Source organism: Bos indicus, chromosome 19 (genome assembly GCF_029378745.1).
Source record: "Bos indicus isolate NIAB-ARS_2022 breed Sahiwal x Tharparkar chromosome 19, NIAB-ARS_B.indTharparkar_mat_pri_1.0, whole genome shotgun sequence".
Classification (NCBI taxonomy): Eukaryota; Metazoa; Chordata; class Mammalia; order Artiodactyla; family Bovidae; genus Bos; species Bos indicus.
The window spans coordinates 41,069,483-41,095,213 of record NC_091778.1 but is presented as its reverse complement, the minus strand read 5'-3'; the positions used below and the strand labels follow the sequence as shown (position 1 = coordinate 41,095,213).

At 38.7% G+C, this 25,731-nt stretch overlaps 1 protein-coding gene across 2 annotated transcripts; it reads left to right on the top strand.

Moving 5' to 3' along the window:
- Positions 1–1,286: 1,286 nt before the first annotated feature.
- On the top strand, positions 1,287–22,389 carry MED1 (mediator complex subunit 1). 2 transcript variants are annotated; one of them, XM_019981273.2, is made up of 17 exons: positions 1,287–1,524; positions 3,567–3,673; positions 6,182–6,260; positions 7,422–7,476; positions 7,581–7,713; positions 8,417–8,445; positions 10,399–10,470; positions 10,954–11,028; positions 11,517–11,590; positions 12,181–12,270; positions 13,237–13,348; positions 13,873–13,997; positions 14,245–14,363; positions 15,181–15,382; positions 17,089–17,184; positions 17,309–17,414; positions 18,902–22,389. In XM_019981273.2, the coding sequence occupies exons 1-17, from the start codon at positions 1,500–1,502 to the stop codon at positions 22,128–22,130; spliced, it is 4,728 nt and encodes a 1,575-aa protein (XP_019836832.1). In that variant the 5' UTR covers positions 1,287–1,499; the 3' UTR covers positions 22,131–22,389. The 2 variants fall into 2 exon arrangements, with proteins under 2 accessions (XP_019836832.1, XP_019836833.1); XM_019981274.2 differs by lacking the exons at positions 1,287–1,524; positions 3,567–3,673; positions 7,581–7,713 and having other exon boundaries at positions 6,181–6,260.
- The last annotated feature ends 3,342 nt before the right edge of the window (positions 22,390–25,731 follow it).

The window sequence follows — 25,731 nt, the reverse complement described above, 5'->3', positions numbered from 1 at the left end:
CAAAATAAGCCTTTGACAAATAAAGATTTGTTCTTATCTGTCTGTTCATCTGAACTGTAGTTACCAGCAGGAATTGTTTTGGAGGATGTTTGCATATCATTTTTGAAATATGGGGAAAAGTCTGAGACTAAAGAGCCAGTGGAAATCCACTGCTAAATATCCTTACAGCAAATTAGGTAAAATCCGACTTTTCAGCAGTTACTCTCAAGGATGTATTTGAAAAAAAAAAAAAAAGAGTAACCTTCACTATTTTAAGAACTTCCACCCAGTGCTAGTAGAATTGTATTTTAGCCTGGCTCTTGTTCCAATGGGCAGGAACTACTAACTTCTCGGCATTAATCCAGATTTCTCTTCGTGAAAAGTTACTGATACAAGAGACAGGACCACACATTCTTTGTGATTTGTAGTGTAGAGCGTAAGCGAACCTGCTTGCTTTTACTGACTACACACAAAAAAATACAATCCATTGTGAACACCTTTGGGATCCTAAACATAATTAGCAGTATCTGATGACTGCTGAATATTCATTGGAAGGGCTGATGCTGAAGCTGAAGCTCCAATATTTTGGCCACCTGATTGACGCGAAGACTCCACTCACTGAAAAAGACCCTGATGCTAGGAAGAGTTGAGGGCAGGAGAAGGGGAGGACAGAGGATGAGATGGTTGGATGGCATCACCAACTGGATGGACATGAGTTTGAGCAAGTTCTGGAAGTTGGTGATGGGCAGGGAAGCCTGGCCTACTGCGGTTCATGGGGTCTTAAAGAGTCGGACACGACTGAGCGACTCACCTGAACTGATGACTGCTGCAAACAAGTTTTTCTTAACTCAAAATCTTCCACGTCCTCAGAAATATTGAAAATGCTCAACAAAAATATTTCTGAAATTAAAAAGGAAATTCGGTAATGGAAATTAAGTGTACTGGGCTACCTTGGGACGTCGTGTTACAAAGACCCAACGTCTAGTATCTCAATAAAGGGGAAGTTTTAATAAAATATTCCTAACAGCAATATTCTTCGAAAAGCTAGTATTTCAGGAAAGACAGCTGGGGCTTTTACTTTGCAAACTGCTTGAAAGCCAAATCGAAAGCGCCAACTTCCGCAGAGGTGTGGAACACTACCACTACAGAAGCTCCACGCCTAGCTCCGAGAAGTCGGAGACAAACCAGAGAGCAGGCAGGGTGGGGATAATCTCGCGAGAAGCAACGTATAAATCATTTTTCGCGATATTTGGTGCCCAGCCCCTTTCCTCTCTCTCTGTCTCTCTCTCGCAGGATCACGGTTAATCTCGCGATCTTTTGGAAGTTCCGTTGGGGAAGATGGCGGCGGCCGCGAGCACCCTTCTCTTCTTGCCGCCGGGGACTTCAGACTGAGTCTTCCCTGGAAGAGTGGGACTGCAGGTGCCCTGCGTCCCGGGAGCCCGAACCAACTTGGTTCCTCCATTACTGGTGGGGAAGGGCATATCCTCTTGTGTAGGACTTAGGCCCTCCCCGCCGTCAGGATGAAGGCTCAGGGGGAGACCGAGGGTGAGTGACTGAGGGGGAAATCAGGGGGCGGGACACAGCTGGGGGAGCCAATGCCTCCGCGGGGGCCACTCTCCCGAGGGCTCAGGATCTAGGAGGCGGGATATGTCTGAGTTTTAGAGTCTGACTGCCTTCCTTGGTGATGGAGAGCTTCGACTTTGGCGAGAAGGGGGCTCCCAACTTGAGTGTGAAGGTTTCCTGTTTGGCAAGGGGCAACATTTGGGCCTCAGAGCATTTTTTAGCCTAAAGAGATGGGAGACCGGGCAAGTTAATGTAAAACTTGCTTCTTAAGAAGAGAAATCTGAATAATGATATAAAACAGTAATAGAACGCTGTATATCAAAGTACTGTAAGATGTTTTGGCGTGAATGAAATGATAGGTCCTTATGGTATTAAAAGCCAGTAGTTTTCAAAAATGTCACAGTGTTCATATCTTGTGGTGGTGTATATTTTAAAAATGCTTTTAATTTCAGTCTTTAAATATCTGAACTAAGAACTGCTGAAAAACACTTTTCTGTGTAACTTTATATTCTCTAAAGTTCCACATTTCAGCTTAGATGCTCCCTTAGCATTTCGGACATAGTTCTATTGATACACGATTATTTTCTTGTCTTCTCCAATGTACTCTGAGCTTAGTAGAGCAGGATCTTGCTTTACTCATCATTGTATTGTCCTGGGCACGTAATGTTGTGTTGTGTTAGTCACTCAGTCGTTTCCGATTCTGTGACCCCACGGAGCCCACCAGGCTCCTTCGCCTATGGAATTCTCCAGGCAAGAACATTGAAGTGGGTTGCCGTTTCCTTCTCCAAGCACATAATAGTTGCTCAAAAAAAAAGTTTCATTGAAGCATTTTTGTAAAGATATTTATCATCGGCCTTCTCAACGGAGAGAAGGGAGGTGTGTTTGAAGGAGAAAGGAAAGAGGGTGCAGAGAATGACAAGTGTTAAGTGGAATCTTAGTGAGGCAGGAATTTTGTCTAGTTTGCTCACTGCTGTGTCTCTGAGATGTAAAATAGTGCCTGAGTGAATGTCTTAAATGTGGGAATTGCCAAACATTTCTCCAGAATCATAAACTGGATGAAACAGCCCCAAGAACAGTTTTCCAGAAGATGAAGGCCTTGGAGGGAGGAGTTGAATCTCTATTTGAAGATGTCACTACTTCAACTTTGATTGCTGACATTCTATTCATCTTTCAAGACATCTTTTCTGTAACATCCCTAAACTAATTACACACTTTTCCTCCTTTGAATTTTGATAGTAATGTGTCTATTTTTAAGAACATATCTCATTTTGCTTTGTGTGATGGTTATTTTCACATTAACTTATCCACACCCCCTCATAGATGTCATCTCAGGCATATTGTATTTTTGCACTGCTGGTCTCCAGCACAGTCCTTGCTCGTGTTAAGCAGTTAAAAGAATTACAGGAGTGTTGGAGGTTGTAGGAGTTTCCTTCAAACACTATCTGGGATCCATTCTTTTCTACCTTTCTCTTACCTTTGCCTGAAACTCATCCATTAGTCACTTGACATGTTCCTTGTTCATACAGTTTGAATTCAAACAGGAAATAGCTGAATGGCAAATGAAGCTTGTTTTCTTGATAATACTTACAAATTGATCTCTTAAAATAATGTGAAAAAATTAAGAAAGTCTGTATTTTCACATTGAAAACCAACTAACCATAGTAAGACCATGTTCAAATGTATGCTCTGTATATGTCATGCAAAGGATTTCAGGCATATCATGAAATTATTTTGTTGTTAAACAGTAGTCTTGATCCTCAGGACTGGAGGTGGTTCTTTTTTTGCTTCTCATTAAGTCTGAAGAGAAAGCAGTCCCCTTCTATAGTGTTTGTTAGATTAGGCCCATAATTTCTGTCTACTTGTTATTAGAAATGAATTCTTTGTGTATTTTGAAGTAAATGATATTGGAAAAGATTTTAACTGAGTTCGTACCAGGAGGAAGTATGGGAGTTTTGTTTGCAAGAAAAACTGTGGAAGGTCTTGAACGAAGAGTTGCTAATGATGTTTTCTGATTTATATCTTAGAGTCGGAAAAGCTGAGTAAGATGAGTTCTCTCTTGGAACGGCTCCATGCAAAATTTAACCAAAATAGACCTTGGAGTGAAACCATTAAGCTTGTGCGTCAAGTCATGGTGAGGATTATGGTGAACTGGATAAAGTGTTGTGCTTAGAAAATTATTTGATAAGCTAAGTTACCTATGTAGACTTTTTCTAGCTAGTTATTATGGTGTGTCTTCAGTTTTATTTCTCATAACATCATACGAACATGATGGCTTTCGTAGACTTTTAAGAGTCTACCTAAGAAGAAGATATGTTAGTAGAATTTTGTTAATCATGAGTTATAGTAAGCTGGGATATTTTAGGCAAAAGTTGTAAGAAACACACTTATAAAGCATAATGAGTTTCCTAGTGACCTAGTGTTTAGGATTCCCAGCTTTCGTTACTGTAACGTTGGGTTCAATCCCTGGTTGAGGAACTAAGATCCCACAAGTCCCACAGCGCTGCCAGAAAAAAAAGATACACATGATAGCCTGATATAGAGAAACATTTACTTTTTACTTCCTGTCAAGCTCCTTGATTCTAATGTGTTAATACTTTCATTGTATCTATACTGGTAGTAGAGTTTGCAATCATTTTTAATTAACTTCACTTGTTTACTCTGTGATTTTCTCTACAGTACTTTCTCCTTCCTGAGGCATTCACCAGTATGGGGAGCCCTTAGTTAAGTGGAATACAGGGAGTGGGGTGAGTGTATAGCACAGCACTAGTAAGAGAACTGAATTTGCTGTCAAAAAAACCTTTATTTTAATCTTGACTCCACTACTACCTGTATAACCTTGGACAAATTACTTGTTTTTTTCCTAGCCTCAATTTCCTCATCTAGAAGGTAGAGACACCAGTTTGAGTAAGATGAGCAATACCAGTTGGCTTTTTCACACAGTTTTGCTGTAAAGATCAAATGAGATAATGGACACCAAAATGTCATGTTGCTTAGAGATTTCTGTAACTAAGTTCTACAGACATCTTCTGGCTCAGGATTTTATACATAAAAAAGATTTGTTGTTGTTGTTTTTTTTTTAAGTCTTAATGACAATTTTTCCAGTATGGGTATTCAGAGGTTGTCATTTTTTTTACTAGAAGGCAGCCATATTCTAGTTTGAGATACCACCTCTAAATGATATTGTCATTAGAGAAACATCATGAGCTAGAGGACTCCAGGTGGCTACTAAGACCCTCTTTTGGGTTACCAGTTCTTGGTTTGGTCACCATACCTTCCATTGTCTATTTGTCACTTTTGCAGATTCAGAAACCTACTTTTATTGGTATGTAAAAGATTTTGAAGAATTTTCAACAACTGTGTGTGTGCATGCTAAGTCTCTTCAGTCATGTCCAACTCTTTACGACCCTATGGACTGTAGCCTGCTAGGCTCCTCTGTCCATAGGATTCTCCAGGCAAGAATACTGGAGTGGATTGCCATGTCCTCCTCCAGGGGATCTTCTAAACCCAGGGATTAAACCCATGTCTCCTGTGGCTCCTGCACTGCTGGCAGATTCTTTACTGCTGATCCACTGGGGAAGCCCTTTTAAAACTGACATATTAACAAAATCTCAGTAGATTAACATGAAAGTCAGAATGCCTGTTTATTAATGAGGGTTTGTCTTTCCAGTTAACAAAATACTGGTATCCATTGTCTAGAGCAATGGACACAGTCCTTGTCTATTTAAGGTATAAAGGAATCTGGATTATTAATTAAGCAGATGTTTGGGAGCATGGAATTAGAGCCAAGAAAGATGGATTTAGGGCGTGGAAAAGCCTCAAAACCTATCCTTGTATCATAAAACTGCTCATACTTCTGGGGACTAGAATGTTGTACAGAGAGAAACTGCTTCCTTGAATAGGTTTAGAAAAATTATGCTAAATTTTTGCTCTTTGGATTTTTGGATTATGTATCTTGTTTCCTAGAGTGAGTCTGTTGGGTGGGCCAAAAATTTCATTCTGTTTTTTCCGTAACATGGAAAAATCCAAATGAACTTTTTAGCTGGCCCAGTAGTTTGACTAAGGTTTGGTTGTATTTCTTAGATTACATGCATATCACCTTATTAGGTTTGGGAATTGTCAAATTTGAGCCACCCCATTGTGAGTCTTAGGATATAGTCATCTTCTGCAGGAGGCTGATTGCATTTATTACATTTTGATTCTTCTAATTTTTCCCTGAAAATTATTTTAGATCTGGAAATACCTTTGTTGTAGACTTTTTTTTTTGGTTGCACTGTGTCATGTGGGATCTTAGTCCCACAGCCAGGGATTGAACCCACATCCCTTGCTTTGGAAGCATGAAATCTTAACCAGTGGACCACCAGAGAAGTCCTAGATGTGAAAATACCCTTTTCTCCTTTCATGGATATGGATATGGTATATCCATGTATTCAGTAGATTAACCTTTCCTCTGTTGGACAGATGGACAAAATAACAATTAAAAATTTATAGATTATCTAGAATATGTAAGAAATATAGAGTATATAGACTACTTCATAATCTGTAGACTCCTGAAATATTATTTCTAGAATAATGTATGTGTTTACCAAAAACTATTGGCTTGGTTAATTTTTACCTCAAATGTTTTCCTATTTTAATATAGGAGAAGAGGGTTGTAATGAGTTCTGGAGGGCACCAACATTTGGTCAGCTGTTTGGAGACATTGCAGAAAGCTCTCAAAGGTTTGTCAACATTGTTGAAATATGCTAACGTCTTAAAAACGCTCCAGTTTAGGAAAGACTTTTATACTAGAAATGTAAGTTGAGATAGGTAGGTCTCACTCTTGATTTCATTATGAAGTTGAGATGAACTTTTACCTGAACTTTTGAAACATTTATTTTTTATTCTATTTTGAAGGCTGGTAGAGACTCAAAAAATAATTGATGAAGGATAACTAAGATAGCATATAGGAGGGGGAAATTTTTTTCCTTCACATGTTCTCTCCTAATTAACTCAATAAGAAGATGGACTTTTTGACTGTAAGACTTTTACAGTATTTATTAAGAATGTTTTCATAAGAAAACGAAAAGAGGAAAGAAAAAAATGTTTTCAGGAAAGCAAACATGAAATTTAAGTCATGAGCTTGATTATTCAAGCTTATAATTACTACTTCTGTCTGGTTTTGAAGGAAAATGAGAGTAAAAACAGACAAACAGGTTTTACACTGATTATCATAAATGAGTTGGGATTGGATCCATACCCGCTTTACCACTAGATGACTAGCAAGTCCCTAAGTATGTCTTTTTTAAAGATATATGCTATGCTAAGTCACTTCAGTCGTGTCCGACTCTGTGTGACCCCATAGACAGCAGCCCATCAGGCTCCCCTATCCCCGGGATTCTCCAGGCAAGAACACTGGAGTGGGTTGCCATTTCCTTCTCCAATGCATGAAAGTGAAAAGTGAAAGTGAAGTCGCTCAGTCCTGTCCGACTCCTAGCGACCCCATGGACTGCAGCCTACTAGGCTCCTCCATCCATAGGATTTTCCAGGCAAGAGTACTGGAGTGGGGTGCCATTGCCTTCTCCGTCTTTAAAGATAACCTGTCCCAAATGAGTAAAGAAAAAGTTAAAGGAGAAAGGTCCAGTTTTTTTCAAATAGATCTCTTTTTTTTTTTGACCCTTATTGCTTAGGCTGCAGCTAAGCCTTATCAGTGAGCTTTGTGCAAATTATAAGCATTTGAACTATAGATAAGCTTTGTGCAGATTACAAGTATTTGGACTATTGAATGTGTTTATGGCTTTGGAAGGACAGATACACTCCTCAGGATGTTTCTGTCTTTGAAGAATACTATTTAAGTTATTTGGAGCATGCTTTGTGATTTCCTGTTTTTCACCCTTTTGTAGTAACATCTTTACCAGCAATGACTGACCGTTTGGAGTCTATAGCAAGACAGAATGGGTAAGTAGTATATCTGTAGGCAGAAATATTTAACTTAGTGTTGACTTTGGGTGGCTTTATTTATGTGTCTTCTATTAATTTTTGTTTTGATTTGTTCCTGCTAGACTGGGCTCTCATCTCAGTGCCAGTGGCACTGAATGTTACATCACGTCAGATATGTTCTATGTGGAAGTGCAGTTAGATCCTGCAGGACAGCTTTGTGATGTAAAAGTGGCTCACCATGGGGAGAATCCTGTGGTATGTGTTGATATTTCACTGGAATCTGTGGGGTTTACTTAGGGACATTAATTTTTAAAGATATTGTTGGGGTTTGAAATAGCTTGGGTTTAGGTTTTTTCACGAGCCACTGTAGAGATGATGTGATGGGCTACAACATCAGTAGCTGTAGAGTGGAATTTAGAATACTCTGGGTCCATCTCTGACATCATCCAAAGGCTTTGACAAGAAGAAACACCAGAGGAACTTTTTCTAATTCATATCAACAAACATGAGCCGCAGTTGAACAATAGGTGCTGGGGATATGAACAATTTAAATTCCTATCCTCAAAGAACTTATAATCAAGAAGGACAGATAATCTTGTATATAGTTAATGTCTCTGAAAAGCCCTGTAATAGAGACGAATGTAACAGGTGTATAACCAGACAGTTGGATATGAATTCCAAGGATGGCTTTAAAGAGAGGTCCTAATGTTTTAAACAAGCAACTGAAAGTTGATTCCTTTATAAAGTATTTCATATATTTGATTTTTAATTTCATGACCCAACCCCATGGTTTACCAAGTAGGAAGAAGATGTCTTTGATATCTTAATATAAGGACCTTCTATAGTTTTAATGTTTTTGTTAAAAAGCATGTGTTATTAATAAAAAAGAAAAAAACTTTTGATGTCTTCAAGCATCTTAAAGTAGCTTAGAGTTTTAACATAATTTCTTTAATTTCAGAGCTGTCCAGAGCTTGTACAGCAGCTAAGGTGAGCAGCTGACATTTACATTCCCTTTTATTGGCAGACAGTGCTGTTCTTTATAGTTACATTTTGAGAATGGTTAGAATTTACTTTTCTAAGGAACAACTTTATTTTCTTGGGTCAAGATTTTTCAGAGTCTGTACTTGATCACTTTCAGAATTGACTTAGCTTTTTTTTTTTAACACTCTATTCCATCTATCCTAGGGTTTCCCAACCTTGACAGTATTGCCATTTTGGGTTGGGAGATTCTTTGCTCTAGGGAGTTGCCCAGTTCATTCTTGAATGTTAAACAGCATCCCTGGTTTCTCCCAACTAGTTAGGATCTATGATAACCTCCTGATCTGTGATAATCAAAAATATCTCCAGATATTGTCAGACGTCCTCTGGAGGACAAAATCACTCCTGGTTGAGAACTGCTGAGTTAACCTTAGGAATTCTCTGTGGAACAAAAATAAATAGAACCTAATTATTGAATTAGAGAAAGCTTGAGAAAATTGAGTCTATACTATGGAAAGAACTTTTTTTCACTTTGAGAAAAATTGTTTTATATTTCAGGTTTATGGGTCCTAAATCATAGTAAAGTGCTAGGCTTGAAGACAGTCTCTTTTAGTAATTGATGTCTTTTGTCATTGGCTTATCTTTTCTCCTTTAATTGAGTGGAGATTTCCATGCTTAAATTTAAACCCAGAATTAACTCTCTGGGAATTTGAGAAAGTTGTTACATCAATTTTATGTTTTAAATATAGTGCAGTTATCAGACATCACACGGAGGAATCTTACGGGTTTAACATTGAGAAATAAGTTTTACACTCAGCCTTCCAGTGATCATTTTAATGTCCTTACAGCCAAATACACCAGATTTGAATGAGCTTTGAAAAATTGCAATGCAACATAAAAAAATAACCTTTTATGATTTCATTTACTCAATAAGTCTAGCAAAGATGTATTATCAGAATAGTCCAGGAAACCAGTATTTCTGGTTCTAATGTAGAATAGGAGAGACTGTACCAGTTTATGGACTGATGGTGTTCTAAAGTTAATTTGTAAGCATGTTTGGAAGTGGGAACTTTAGAAAGAATATTAGTCTTTACCAGGTATTTTTAATCACTCTGTATAGATGATGATTTTAAGGTAAGGAATATATTTTGCTGTTGCTCTTGTTTCTTTTTAGTGTCTTCATGGCACTTTGGGCAGTAAGTATTCAATAAATGCCTGATCAAGTATCTGACATTTGTCAGAGCAGTACAGTTTTCAACAGACATTTTTTTTTTTAAGTTTGAAAAAGGAATAGAGACTTAGAATTGTTGAGTTGTGTTGGATTCCTGCCTATAAAAGCTTATTTGACTAAGAATCCATCTCTGAATGTTAGGTTTTAGGATGCCAGGATTCCTGGTAGTAGTTTCTTTTTCCTGGGGTAAATCTTGTTAGAGGATTGTTATAGGAACATTTCAAAATATATCGTTTGCCTCCACACTACCTATTCTGCCTTTACTTAGGTCTCCCATCTCTCTCCCACTGTTCATTTCCTTTCTCTGCTCTTAGTGTATACATGAAAGTGTCCTATCTTCCTAATTTATTTACTTCCTTTTTCTCTCTAAAAGATTTTTTTTCCTCATGACATCCAGTCATCTCAGTTACAAATTAAGAGGAGAAGTGCTTTATTTAAACTAAGTCTCATTACTGAAGAACAAATTAGTATATGAGGTAACAGGTCTTTTTGACTATCTTTTATACTGTTTATTAGCACCTTCTCCCAAAAAATGGAGCAGAGAAAGGAGAACATTGTATTTTCTTTTGCAACTTTTGATTGATTCCAGAAAACTCTGGGGGGAAAAATAAAAGCAAATTATTAAGATTAGTTTTATATAGCCTTCATTTTTGGGACTTTGCTGATACGATTGAGTAGTAATTATATGTTTTATTCTCTTCCCTCTCTCCTCTTCCCTGAACATCTTACAGGGAAAAAAATTTTGATGAATTTTCTAAGCACCTTAAGGGTCTTGTTAATCTTTATAACCTTCCAGGGGACAAGTAAGTATTTTTTGCTTTTGTTTGAAAAATTAGTATAAATCTATAAATCATTTTGTACTTAGAAATTTGCCAAGTCTTCTGCCCTAGCTCATTTGTAATTTCTATTCATTCTGACAGTCTATAACTCAGCTAATTAATGTCCTTTAAAGGTATTTTAAATAAACAGTATCTGCATTAATGATTATAGTGCTAGAAGGTAGATTATAATCCTTGAGGTATCTTCAGCATATTGATTTCTAGGCTGAAAGAAATTGTCATGGGACTGGTTTTATATTTTTAACCTAATTGGGATTCTGCTTACTTGCTTGGTCTTTTAAGTAGAGATAAAAACTAGCTTTGGTAGATCACTAATGATTTTGTTTTTTAATTTTTTTTTTTTAAATAGATATCTAAGTTGCTTCCAAGGTAGATTTGCTCTCTAGGCTTTCAGTGTTTGTGTATATGTATATTCGTTAACTAATTCTTGTTCTGTTTACTTTCCAGCAAACTGAAGACTAAAATGTACTTGGCTCTCCAATCCTTAGAACAGGATCTATCTAAAATGGCAGTTATGTATTGGTAAGACTGGCTAAAGTATCAATTCTCTTTGACCTTGTTCTTAAAGTTTTTTGTCTATAGGTTACTAGGCTTCTGTTATTTAAAAAATATGTATTATAGATGCATGTTACTATGCATCTGTATTTTACCTGTACTGTACATCTTGTCCATATCCTTTCACTTCCCAAATGATTGCATTCCATTTTCTGAATATCAGTATCCCTAAGTTGTTGGTTGGTATTCCATAGGTTTTATGAGAAGACTTGTGAAACCTGGCCTCCCTTCTGATAAATAATATTATAGTTGTAATTTTTGTTCACCATATTACACACTGGTATATTCTTAGAAATTATCCCTTCACCTTGAGGGTGAAATATAATTGTTAAATGCCCAAGATAGAGTCATTAGGATAGAATTAAAAGATGTGTAAGGGCTGAACTCACTATGACATTATATACTAATACCTTCAGGGCTTAAATGTAAATAAACATAGATCATTTGTCTTGCAGGAAAGCAACCAATGCTGGTCCCTTGGACAAGATTCTTCATGGAAGTGTTGGCTATCTCACTCCAAGAAGTGGGGGTATGTGATGCTATTTTGCTTGTTTAGAAAAAAACCTAATTTTTAGTTGAAAGATTACTACTTAAAATTTCATCTTGGTTTTATAAGCAGAAGGTGAAAATTACTAGTCATTTGTGATGGTTTTCTTTTTGTTTAATTGAAATGTAGTTGATTTTCAATGTTGTGTTAGTTTCTGGTATATGGTAAACTGATTCAGTTGTATATACTTTTATTCTTTTTCCTATTCTTTTTCATAATAGTTTATTATAAGATACTGAACGTAGTTCCCTGTGCTATACAGTAGGACACTGTTGTATAATAGTTTGTCTCTGCCAATCCCAGACTCCAAATTTACCCCTCTCATTTGTGTATTTTTTAGTGGTTTCTAAGGTGTCAATACTTGCCCTCCCCTAGTTTTCATATTTTTTAATTGTGAAGTAAATTGTTGCTGCTAGAAATAATACTTATGCTTCTGTCGTATTTCACAAGCTGCTTTGGATCATGAGTTCTCATATTTTAAACTATTTTCTTGTATATAGGTTTATAGGAAGGGAATATTTTTCTTTATTTGTAAGTTACCTGATAAAGTAGTGATGTTTTATTTTTCATAGGTCATTTAATGAACTTGAAGTATTATGCCTCTCCTTCTGACCTGCTGGATGATAAGACAACATCCCCTATCATTTTGCATGAGAATAATGGTAAGACTTTCACTATAAAGTAACTAAAGGTTTTGCTCAGTGTTTAAAAAATATTTTAAAAAATTTGAATGCCCAGACCTGCCTGTACTTTCTGGTTTGCTACTCACAAGTAAATATGCCATCCCTATCAAAGTTTTCCATTTCTACCAGAGTTTGCTTCTGATACATACATACACATTCATACATATATACATATGTATATATACGTTTGTTGTCATCTAGTTGCTCAGTCATGCTCAGCTCTTTTGCGACCCAATGGACTGTAGCCTGCCAGGCTCCTTGTCCATAGGATATACATACATAATAATAAAGGCTTAATTGATCCTTTTGAATGAGTAAATGAGTGAATGAGAAAATATAAATGATCTGACTTGAAATTTGCTTTAATCATTACTTTAATGGTAAAGAAGTTAACCAACTTACTAAAGAACTAAAATAATGGATCTTACTTTGTATTTGCACTTTTTTTGGGTGCACTACATGGCTTGCTGGATCTTAGTTCTTTGACCGGAGATGGAACCCCATGCCCTTGGGAGTGAAGGCACAGGGTTCTAACCACGGACTGCCAGGGAATTCCTGTATTTGCACTTTAATAGACTAAAACCTAATGAAAAATGGCCTAATACCTCATTTTGCTCCCCTTTTTAACTTCAATCATTGACTGTCTGTAGTCATAATTCTGTTTAAATGCATTCTGAAGTTGGAGAAAATAAGTTAATATTGGTAATCGGTCTTTAAAATTTTTTTTCCTTAGACTGCATTGTTTCCTATATTTTGTATTATTTACTAACAGAATTATTGGTTTGTTAGAAAGGTACTTGTAGCATTTCTAAGTTATATAGGTATAGAATCTGATAATTAGGGCTGACAAATTACACAGAAGCTAGCTTTTTGTTTTTTTTTTAATGTTAAGATCCTTATAATTTGTGTTACTCTGGAGAATACCATTTTTTTTCTTTTTCCCAGTTCCTCGATCTTTGGGCATGAATGCATCAGTGACAATCGAAGGAACATCTGCTATGTATAAACTCCCAATTGCACCATTAATTATGGGATCACATCCAGTTGACAACAAATGGTAAGTGAAATATAATTCTAGGGTAGCAAAGTCCATTTTTTTTCAACTTTAAGCCCAATAAGAAACAAGTATTACTTTGACTTGGCTCTTCCCACACTTGACTTCCTAGGGGTGGGCTTTTTGTTTTATCCATTTGATTTCTCTTTTCGGTATTTGCATGCTCCTCTTTGAAGTCTGCTCATAGAACACAGTTTTATCATGAGAGAGAAAGAAGAGAACCGTGCTACTTCCACTGGCTTAGTGGTTTAGTGATTGCTCTATGGGATTTTCTTATGGGACTTTATGTTGATCTGGAGCTATGTTGGAGTAATATTAATAACTAGAGAACGTGTTTCAGGATAGATGTTCGATAAGATACTTTAGGGTTAACAAATAGGATATTTTGGAATTGGGGGAAGGAAGTTCAAAGAGTGAAGTTTGATAGTCTTTGTATGTGTTTATATGATACAAACGTGTCTGAGTGTTGAGAACTTTTCATTTTTACATCAATTCAGAATCCCAATCCTCTACTTTTTTTTTTGAAGGACTCCCTCCTTCTCCTTAGTTACCAGTGCCAACAGTGTTGATCTTCCTGCTTGTTTCTTCTTGAAATTTCCCCAGCCACTTCCAGTATCTAGAGCATTTGTTCAGAAAATTCAGAACTGCACAGGTGAGTTTTAAGCAGCATCAGAAGCTAATAATTGTTATAAAAGTAAAAGCAAACTTCAAATTCACATTATCTTAGCCCTCTTTCAGTCTTGACCTCAAAAAACTAGTGATAGGTATAGATATCATGGTGTTTTGAACTAGTCAGTGCTTATTGGTAAGTACTTCTTGAATAAATGGGTGAATGAAGGGAAAACTGAGCTGTCAACATTTTCATCTTACTGTGATTATATTGATCTTTGCTCTTCCAGGAATTCCATTGTTTGAAACTCAGCCAACTTATGTACCCCTCTATGAACTGATCACTCAATTTGAACTGTCAAAGGATCCTGACCCCTTACCTTTGAATCACAACATGCGATTTTATGCTGTAAGTAAGGCGTTATGGATTGTTGTAGATTATGGTTGGACCCAAGATCAGAATCTTCCTTTTATAGGATATCTGAAATCAGAAGACATTCTTTTGGCTTACCAGATCATGTCCTGTTTTCTCAGGCAGGAAATTACAGATATCTTTGAAATGTACTGAAAAAGAACATAACTTCCAAGTTAGGAAAAATGTACATTGAATTGTTGAAATTTCAAATGAAAGTCTCTTAACGGTATTCTAAACTTTTATAAGCTTATAAGTAGGTATTAAGAATTCTTGCTGTTTAATCCTTTCAAGTGCTGTGAACTTCTGATCTACAGAGTACTTACAGAGAAGAAAGTACTGGAATGAGTGAATTAAGGACGGTTTTTAAACCACATCTGAACTTGAATTTATTTGAATGTTTGACAATAGTCTAAAGTAACAGTTCCTCAATTCTGGCTCCATTATAACTGTATACTGCTACTGCTAAGTCACTTCGGTTGTGTCTGACCCTGTGTGACCCCATAGACGGCAGCCCACCAGGCTCCCCCGTCCCATAGGGTGTTATTAAAAAATAAAAATTTTGCACTTACTGTTCAGGGACCCCTTTTATACAGATTTCTGAGGTAATTTTTATGTTAGCTAGGTTAGGAAACCACTGGCAGAACATTTAGAAAAAAGGGGTCTTTTCAGCCAAGTGAGTGAGTGAGTGGCAAGAAATTGCTGATTTTTGAGGAGTAGGGTGTTTTTTGTTTTTTTTTTTTTCAGGATAGTTTGTGGTTGGAGTACAGTGGCTGAGTAAATAGCATTTGTTCCCTTTGTTCTTTTTGCCCAGGCTCTTCCAGGTCAACAGCACTGCTATTTCCTCAACAAGGATGCTCCTCTTCCAGATGGTAGAAGTCTACAGGGAACCCTTGTTAGCAAAATCACCTTTCAGCACCCTGGCCGGGTTCCTCTTATCCTGAATCTGATCAGACACCAAGTGGCCTATAACACCCTAATAGGAAGCTGTGTCAAAAGAACTATTCTGAAGGAAGGTACTGCCTTTCCTTTTGCTGTATTTACCGGTAAATGGTACTGATTACTCTGCTACTGCTAAGTCACTTCAGTCGTGTCTGACCCTGTGTGACCCCATAGACGGCGGCCCACCAGGCTCCCCCGTCCCTGGGATTCTCCAGGCAAGAACACTGGAGTGGGTTGCCATTTCCTTCTCCAATGCATGAAAGTGAAAAGTGAAAGTGAAGTCGCTGAGTCGTGTTCGACTTTTAGTGACCCCATGGACTGCAGCCTACCAGGCTCCTCTGCCCATGGGATTTTCCAAGCAAGAGTACTGGAGTGGGGTGCCATTGCTTTCTCCGACTGATTACTCTAGTAGTTCTCTAATTTGGTGGCTCATCATATCACCTGTGGAGCTTCTAAAACTACAAATATTTGGTTTCCATACCAAATGAACTTAATTAGAATTTCTGTGGGAGGAGTTGGGAATCTAGTTTAAGCTCTGTGGATAATTTTGATGGAAGCAATCTGTATATTGGCATATGGAAACTACTGAGTTTTTTTGCAATGGGCTTACTGTTTTTCTGCATGCAGTGGTGTAATTGGGTACCTAGGGCCCTGAATCTTGCAGCAGATATATAAGGTATAATTTGAGATTTTGTAGGAAGAGAGTTCTTGACACCTAAATTTTAGGTTGTTAGGCAGTGCTTCTCACGTTTTAATCCTGAGTATATTTTCTCCACCTTCTTTGGAGAATTTTATCATATAGCTTAAAAACAGATGAGACCTGTGCCCTTTTCTTTCTCTCCCAGGATTCTGGAATGCTGATGTTTTTCACACAGTTTGCTCTTAGAAATCTTGATATGAATTTTGGCTGCTCTAGTTAATCATAGTTAATTTTTTACATTAGTTGTAAACATTTCAGTGATAGAACTGTGCCATTCAAATGGTAGGCAAGAAGAAACCCAGAAGGTAAATCAGGACATATATTTTATGGGAGTAAGAATTGTTCCAGAAACGAAAAATTTTAGAAAGTTGAAGTAATGACACAGAACATGTGCAAGTATCCTTATGACCCTTCTGTTTCATGTATCTCAATCCTAGGAGATTATCCACATAGCTTTAGAGCATTTAAAAATGAGTTTTTGTGAGATAGTTATGAAGTTAGTCCTACAGAGATACATACTTTTCCCCAAGAAAGTATATAATTCTTGTCTCTGGGCTTTCAGCATGTTTGGCTTAGAAACCAACGATGATAGTTATATGTTAAGTGTATTTGGCAAAATATATCATTTTAGATTGTATTCCCTACGTCCATGTTTACCAAACTATGGAATGTATAGCTAACAGCTGTATACTAGTAGAAAGCAGAGTTTATGACAGTGATTCTGATGCTTATCAAATAGAATGAGAAACTCCTCTTGGCCACATTTATTTTCAGAATTGATTTTCAAGGCAGGATGTTTATATCTGCCAAGGACTTTATCAATTTAGGGATTAAATATCTTCATTTAAAAAAACTGAAGTTTACTTTGTTTTAGAGTATTTATAACATAAACTGGTAGATTCTTGGGAATCTGATTTCTTCAATCACCTGTGAGTGCCAGTGGGTTTCATGTTTTTAAAAAAATATATGGGATTTAGTTTCCAGTGAGGGAGAGAAAGGATTTCATAATTATTACTATTTACACATCTTAAGTCTTTTTATCTAGTTGATTATTTTATGATCCTTTTCTTTGCCTTTTAGATTCTCCAGGGCTTCTCCAATTTGAAGTGTGTCCCCTCTCAGAGTCTCGTTTCAGCGTGTCTTTTCAGCACCCTGTGAATGACTCCCTGGTGTGTGGTGAGTTATGTGGGTGGTTAGCACCTCTCTCAGGGTAGCAGTTTGGTCCTTTTATCTCTTCTTGAAAAGTCAGAAACTGAAGCCAAATCCATCCTAAACACCTCCTATATGTTTTATTTTTCAGTGGTAATGGATGTGCAGGACTCAACACATGTGAGCTGTAAACTCTACAAGGGGCTGTCAGATGCACTCATCTGCACAGATGACTTCATTGCCAAAGTTGTTCAAAGGTAGCACTGGCCCTTTTTCATCAGAGTACCATTAAGAGGTGTATAAAGAATGCTGTTTTCAGTAATAAATGAATTAGAAATTTAGGAGGAAGGCATTTAGTCACTGCTTTGAATTCACACTTCTCTGCTTTTGGATCTAGAAGCAATATGAGTTTTTGATTTTATAAATCTCATAAGAGTAATAGGAAGTAAAGTAGGTAACTTCAGACCCAGTGTTAGGGCTCTTTTATGAGGGAGAGAGCTGAAAAAAATGTAGATCTTTTTTTCACTTTTCCTCTGTGTCATTTTTGTAAAAAACACATGTAATATGTCAAACAGCAGTATGTGGGAAGATACTTTAGCCATTCAGCTTCCTGGAAGCATTAATATGTAATTTCAAGATTTTTTAGAGCAGGTACGAGTGGTCTGTTTAGTAAATAAAAATAAATTTTATTGACACATAAGACATGCCTGTAAATGAACACATGTCTGTTCCTTTACATATTGTTTATGGTAGCTTTTGAGCTAAGATGGCAGAGTAGCTGGACAGAAACCATATAATCTTAAAAAGTCAATATATTACTATCTGGTCTTTTAAGAAAGGTTGTTGACATAGTGTAGAGCAAATTGTTTTCAAACATGTTTATAAACATAAATTTATCTGTAACATAAAAAGTGCTTTGCTTTAAAATAAAAAGGATTTCCTGCCAGTGGTAGTACTTTTCACAGATAGCTTTGGGGTGATTTAAGCTATTTAAGTATAGAATTTGATGGGTCAAGAGATTTTTCTAGTGGTTCATCAATTAAGATAAATTGTATATACAGTTACACCATTAATCACATGTGAAGTCCCCAAAGGAGGGCATTTTCTTACTGAGGTCATTATTACCAGTTTTATTTTAGTTCAGTATGGTATCTAATTATTTGGACATCTGTTTAGGATTGGTTTGTTTTTGGTGGCATGTCAAAGGAGGTTGATGATTGCCTCCTGGTCCAGATTTTTTTTTTTTTGGCTCCTCTATGTGGCTTGCAGGATATCAGTTCCCCATCCAAGGATTGAACCTGGGCCCTCAGCAGTGAAAGCTTGGAGTCCTAACCATTAGACTACCAGGGAATTCCTTCCAGATTCTTTTTATTCATTCATTCATATAAAATATTTATTTGGCTGTGCCAGCTCTTAGTTGTGGCATGCGAATCTTTTTTTGTGGCATGTGGGATCTAGTTCCTTACCAGGGATCAAAATCAGGCATCCTGCATTGGGAGTATGGAGTCTTAGCCACTGGACCATCAGGGAAGTCTTCCTCCAGATTCTTTTTAGAATGGGTATATCCAAAGCTCTGGCATTTTACAGAACTGCTCCTGCCTTACAGGTCCTCTGCCTTCCCTGAAAACTATTTATTGCACATCTTTACTTAAGGCAAAAGTAAAGCCTTTATCTCAAATGAAAAATTGGTTTAAGTAGCAGCTAATGCATTGTTCATTTTGTTTTTTTCCATCTTATTTTACAGATGTATGTCGATTCCTGTGACGATGAGGGCTATTCGGAGGAAAGCTGAAACCATTCAGGCCGACACTCCAGCACTGTCCCTCATTGCAGAGACAGTTGAAGACATGGTGAAAAAGAACCTGCCCCCGGCTAGCAGCCCAGGGTATGGCATGACCACAGGCAACAACCCAATGAGTGGTACCACTACACCAACCAACACCTTTCCGGGGGGTCCCATTACCACCTTGTTTAATATGAGCATGAGCATCAAAGATCGGCATGAGTCGGTGGGCCATGGGGAGGACTTCAGCAAGGTATCTCAGAACCCAATTCTTACCAGTTTGTTGCAAATCACAGGGAACGGGGGGTCTACCATTGGCTCGAGTCCGACCCCTCCTCATCACACGCCGCCACCTGTCTCTTCGATGGCCGGCAACACCAAGAACCACCCGATGCTCATGAACCTTCTTAAAGATAATCCTGCCCAGGATTTCTCAACCCTTTATGGAAGCAGCCCTTTAGAAAGGCAGAACTCCTCTTCCGGCTCACCCCGGATGGAAATGTGCTCGGGAAGCAACAAGACAAAGAAGAAGAAGTCATCAAGATTACCACCTGACAAACCAAAGCACCAGACTGAAGATGACTTTCAGAGGGAGCTATTTTCAATGGATGTTGACTCACAAAACCCTATCTTTGATGTCAACATGACAGCTGACACGCTGGATACGCCACACATCACTCCAGCTCCAAGCCAGTGTAGTACTCCCCCAACAACTTACCCGCAACCAGTACCTCACCCCCAACCCAGTATTCAAAGGATGGTCCGACTATCCAGTTCAGACAGCATTGGCCCAGATGTAACTGATATCCTTTCAGACATTGCAGAAGAAGCTTCTAAGCTTCCCAGCACTAGTGACGATTGTCCACCCATTGGCACCCCTGTTCGAGATTCTTCAAGCTCTGGGCATTCTCAGAGTGCCCTCTTTGACCCTGATGTCTTTCAAGCCAATAATAATGAAAATCCATACACTGATCCAGCTGACCTTATTGCAGATGCTGCTGGCAGCCCCAGTAGTGACTCACCTACCAATCATTTTTTTCCTGATGGAGTAGATTTCAATCCTGATTTGTTGAACAGCCAGAGCCAAAGTGGTTTTGGAGAAGAATATTTTGATGAAAGCAGCCAAAGTGGAGATAATGATGATTTCAAAGGATTTGCATCTCAGGCACTAAATACTTTGGGGGTGCCAATGCTTGGAGGTGATAATGGGGAGACTAAGTTTAAAGGCAATAGCCAAGCTGACACGGTTGATTTCAGTATTATAGCAGTGGCTGGTAAGGCTTTGGGTCCTACAGATCTTATGGAGCATCACAGTGGTAGCCAGAGTCCTTTATTGACCACTGGGGACTTAGGGAAAGAAAAGACTCAAAAGAGAGTAAAGGAAGGCAATGGTGCCAGTAATAGTAGTCTGTCAGGGACAGGATTAGACAGCAAACCAGGGAAGCGCAGTCGAACCCCTTCTAATGATGGCAAAAGCAAAGATAAGCCTCCAAAGCGGAAGAAGGCAGACACTGAGGGAAAGTCTCCATCTCACAGTTCTAACCGACCTTTCACCCCACCTACTAGTACAGGTGGATCCAAATCTCCAGGCAGTTCAGGAAGATCTCAGACTCCCCCAGGTGTTGCCACACCACCCATTCCCAAAATTACTATTCAGATTCCTAAGGGAACTGTGATGGTGGGCAAGCCCTCTTCTCACAGTCAGTATACCAGCAGTGGTTCTGTGTCTTCCTCAGGAAGTAAAAGCCACCATAGCCATTCTTCCTTATCTTCTGCTTCCAACTCAGGCAAGATGAAAAGCAGTAAATCAGAAGGTTCATCAAGTTCTAAGTTAAGTAGCAGTATATATTCTAGCCAGGGGTCTTCTGGATCTAGCCAATCCAAAAATTCATCCCAGTCTGGGGGAAAGCCAGGCTCCTCTCCTATTACCAAGCATGGACTGAGCAGTGGCTCCAGCAGCACCAAGATGAAACCTCAAGGGAAGCCATCATCACTTATGAATCCTTCTTTAAGTAAACCAAACATATCCCCTTCCCATTCGAGGCCACCTGGAGGCTCTGATAAGCTTGCCTCTCCAATGAAGCCTGTTCCTGGGACTCCCCCATCCTCTAAAGCCAAGTCCCCTATCAGTTCAGGTTCTGGTGGTTCTCACATGTCTGGAACTAGTTCAAGCACCGGCATGAAGTCATCTTCAGGGTTAGGATCCTCAGGCTCATTGTCTCAGAAAACTCCCCCATCATCTAACTCTTGTACAGCATCTTCCTCTTCCTTTTCCTCAAGTGGCTCTTCCATGTCATCCTCTCAGAACCAGCATGGGAGTTCCAAAGGGAAATCTCCCAGCAGAAATAAGAAGCCGTCTTTAACAGCTGTCATAGATAAACTGAAGCATGGGGTTGTCACCAGTGGCCCTGGGGGTGAAGACCCAATGGACGGCCAAATGGGGGTGAGCACAAATTCTAGCCATCCTGTGTCCTCCAAACATAACATGTCTGGAGGAGAGTTCCAGGGCAAGCGTGAGAAAAGTGATAAAGACAAATCAAAGGTTTCCACCTCGGGGGGCTCAGTGGATTCATCTAAGAAGACCTCAGAGTCTAAAAATGTGGGGAGCACGGGTGTGGCAAAAATTATCATCAGCAAGCATGATGGGGGATCCCCCAGCATTAAAGCCAAAGTGACTTTGCAGAAACCTGGGGAAGGTGGTGGAGAAGGGCTCAGGCCTCAGATGGCCTCTTCCAAAAACTATGGCTCTCCACTCATCAGTGGTTCCACTCCAAAGCATGAGCGTGGCTCTCCCAGCCATAGTAAGTCACCAGCATATACCCCCCAGAATCTGGACAGTGAAAGTGAGTCAGGCTCCTCCATAGCAGAGAAATCTTATCAGAACAGTCCTAGCTCAGATGATGGCATCCGACCTCTTCCAGAATACAGCACAGAGAAGCATAAGAAGCACAAAAAAGAAAAGAAGAAAGTAAAGGACAAAGATAGGGACCGGGACAAAGACCGAGACAAGAAAAAATCTCATAGCATCAAGCCAGAGAGTTGGTCTAAATCACCCATCTCTTCAGACCAGTCCTTGTCTATGACAAGTAACACAATCTTATCTACAGACAGGCCCTCAAGGCTCAGCCCTGACTTTATGATTGGGGAGGAAGATGACGATCTTATGGATGTGGCCCTGATTGGCAACTAGGAACCTATTTAAAGCAAAAATATGGCCAGAGAAGAACTAAGTGTATAGGCAAATCATCATAAGGAGTGAGTCAGACAGGTCTGATTTTGTGTTTAAGAATCTTAAATGGCATGGCTTTGACACCAAGTGGGATGAATTTTGAAAGGCATAGCCGGACCCTACTAAAGAGACCATAGGGTTTGATTCTGGTTACCACAAATCACTTGTTCCTTTGCCAGAAAAAAAAAAAAAAAGTTTTAAAATATTTGCTTATGAAAGGGAGGGGGTGGGAAGGGCTTAGGGAGAGGGAAGGGTGGGAAACAGTTTTGTGGGAAATATTCATATATATTTTTTCTCCCTTTTTCCATTTTTAGGCCATGTTTTAAACTCATTTTAGTGCATGTATTTGAAGGGCTGGGCAGAAATGAAAAAGCAATACATTCCTTGATGCATTTGCATGAAGGTTGTTCACCTTTGGGTAGTTGTCCATTTGAGGCAGGGGCAAATGAAGGACTTGGGTCATTTTGGACACTTAAGTAATGTTTGGTGTCTGTTTCTTAGAGGAGTGATTGGGGAGGGAAGATGATTTTAGCTATTTATTTGTAATATTTTAACCCTTTATCTGTTTGCTTTTATACAGTGTTTTTTTCTATTCTATGAGGTTCAGGGTTCAAAATGATGGGAGGCAAGGAGGAGGCTTATTTGGTGGTAGGGAGCTTGTGGCTTATGCTGGTAATGTAGTATCAAGCTGAAGCAGATCAGTCAGAGCCCACCTTTGGAGTCAAGTTGAAAACCAAAATGGTGTTTTTGTTATAGGAGGTTTTTCATAGGGTTCAGACATCATAGGAATATTAGGAGTTACCTTTCTGTGGAGGTATTGATTTATAGTTTTTTCCTTTAAAGAAAGCTTGGCTGGCTTTTTGGGATGTAAACATGTTTTCAGATTCAGTAAAGTTTAAAAGTGGGATAGCCTCCCTGACCCAGTGGCATGAAAACCATTACAGAATTCATAGTTCTCCTATTTCTACAATGTGCCAAAAGTCCATATCCCAGCATTTTGTTTGTAGGAGAACTGATGCCATTCCTGAGAACTGGGCTCCTTGTTTCCCTTCATCACAAGGATAAGGAGTCCAGACTTTAATCACTCCACTGTATGCTCCCTTAGATAAAACAGTAAAAAATTTGCAGCCATAGTTCACTTAAAACCGTTTTCAAGCTCACTTGAAGTAATGGGGGCCTGGAATGCTAGGTGGGCATGAAGATAAACCCTTGCTACTATGTAGCAACACAATTGGACCTTTTTGGAAGAACAGGTCTGAGTCTGGATTCTGGGGGACATCAATAAGAAGCCCTTCTCATACATATAGAAATCCAGGAGACCATTTGAGTGCAACACAAGTTCTCAGTATTTGGAGGGTCCTCTCAAAATTCTGCGGCCTTACTTTGATTTTGACACCTGCACTGTGCCATTCCTGATGATTCCATTCAGGATCTGTATCAGCAGGATGGGGCACGATCCCCAGCACAACTCTTCTGGATTAAAAAAAAAAAAAAAAAGCCAGGTGATTCATTTGTGTGTGTGTGTGTGTGTGTGTCATAAATGGAGTGACTTCATCAGATACTGAAGAAGATTTCTATATTCAGCTCTTTCTGCAGGTTGGAGTTAGCATAGAGTTGGAAAATCAGCTTTGGCTTTCTTTCCTGACTGTCTCTGATTTCCTTTAGTGTTCTCCCTTTTCTGGTCATCAGCTCTCAACAACTCTGCCACTTTTGTGTCCCAAGGTAATAAGAAGTAGGAAACGAAACATTGCAAAGTGGAGCAAGAAAAGTTATCGGTTACCGTATCAGAGTCAAATGTCTTGGGTGACACTAAGGAGGACATGGGCAAGGTGATACCAGAGTGCTTTATCTTGTGATGCTGATACAGTAGCAGCCTCTCAGACATACAACCAGGTTGGATTTCTCACAAGTTTCTCACCTAGTTTTGAATCTTATCCCATTGGTTTCTGCAGGAAAAAAAAAAAAAGTTAAAATGGTTTTTAAGTTTGGGTGGGGAAAGTATGGGGAATGTACTGCATAATATCAGGGGCTCAGCTCCCCCAAGTAGAGCCAACAAATACCAAAATGAGTAAACTGGGAAGCTTTTTCTCTCTTTCTGTCTTCATCCCAGATCAAAGAATTCCGAGTTAGGATCTGGATGAAGGATAAGCCCCTGAATTGTCGATGGGCACACCCCACACACTGACCCAGCATCTGAACTTGCTTAACAGGGAGCCGGGGCTAAACTGCTTCACCCTGCCTGAGAACCAGGGAGCACTGCATTTCTCCACAGGGTGGAGGAGAAGAGGCAGAATAAACCAAGCCTGGGACACCTCCCTCCTGTCTAGGTGTACTCATTCTTCTGTTTCAAAAGACGACAAGGACATGAAGTCAACTTCTACCTATCTTCTGCTGCTGGTGTCTTATGTATTCTTAGTTTGACCTGATTCCTCTTCTGTCTTTTGGCTTCATGTTAGGGGTTCTTGGTCAAAACCTGCTCTGATGTACATGAAGATTCCAGGTTCAAAAAATCAGTTTATTTTAAAAAGTATGGGGGGAGGCGTGAAATGAAATGATATAATTGCCAAAACTAGGCTTGAGGTTGGTGGCTCTTGGAAGGATTTTCCTTAAGGCCTAGGTCTGAAAATACAGGGCAGCACTATCATGAATTCTGAAAAGAAGCCTTCCAGGGAGCCAGTGAGTCATAGTATCCAGTTGAGTCACTTAAAGCAGATTCCAGTATAGGAAACTCATTCACAATCCCTTGGCAGTCTCATTTTTTTAACCTTTTATCCCTAAATCTCCCTCCCTCTTTATTTCTACCCTTAAGTTTTTTTGAGGGGTAGGAAGTACCTAACATCTCAGAAGCTAGGTTGGGAAACATGCTCAGTTGTAGAAAAACTGAGCTGTAAATTTTGTGTTTTAAAAATGTACATCAGGAGCAGTTGGGGAGGGTCTTTTCTAAAAAAACTTTCAAATTTGATTTTCTGTGCATATGGCCGTTCTGTAAATACTTTGGGGTTTTTCATTTTTTTGAAAGTAGATAAAAATCTGTGGGATTTTTTTCCCCAAAACATTACAAAAATGTGTTTATTTACATGCAAATAAATTTCTTTGATAAAAAGCACCATGTGTATGTGTAATACATTTTTAACTTTTGAATACTTTTTGTTTATTCAGCTTTTAAAAAATCCAATCAAAAAAATTTTAACAAAGTAAAAAAATCTCCTGAGTAGTACTTGATAATGGGTTAACTGGAAAGGATAATTGAAATTAGAGAAAAACCTGTGGAAGTTTTCATCTGATTTATCTTGCTCAAGCCACTTTTACTATCTTTTGCAGGCCTCTGTCACCAAATTCATCAGTAGTTCTTGCTGAGAGAAAACTGCTCTGAGATGAGATGCAACTAAAAGGTTGTTTCTATTTGATGGACGTGAAGCAGTAACATTAACAGTGTCTGGGACAGGAGGAGGCTGTAGCATCTAGACCTGGGTGTGTGGGCCTGAGAACAGGTTTCTGAAGCTGGCTTCCTTGCTTAGGAAGTAATTTCTAAGATTAAAAAAAAAGTTAATTTAAAAAAGTG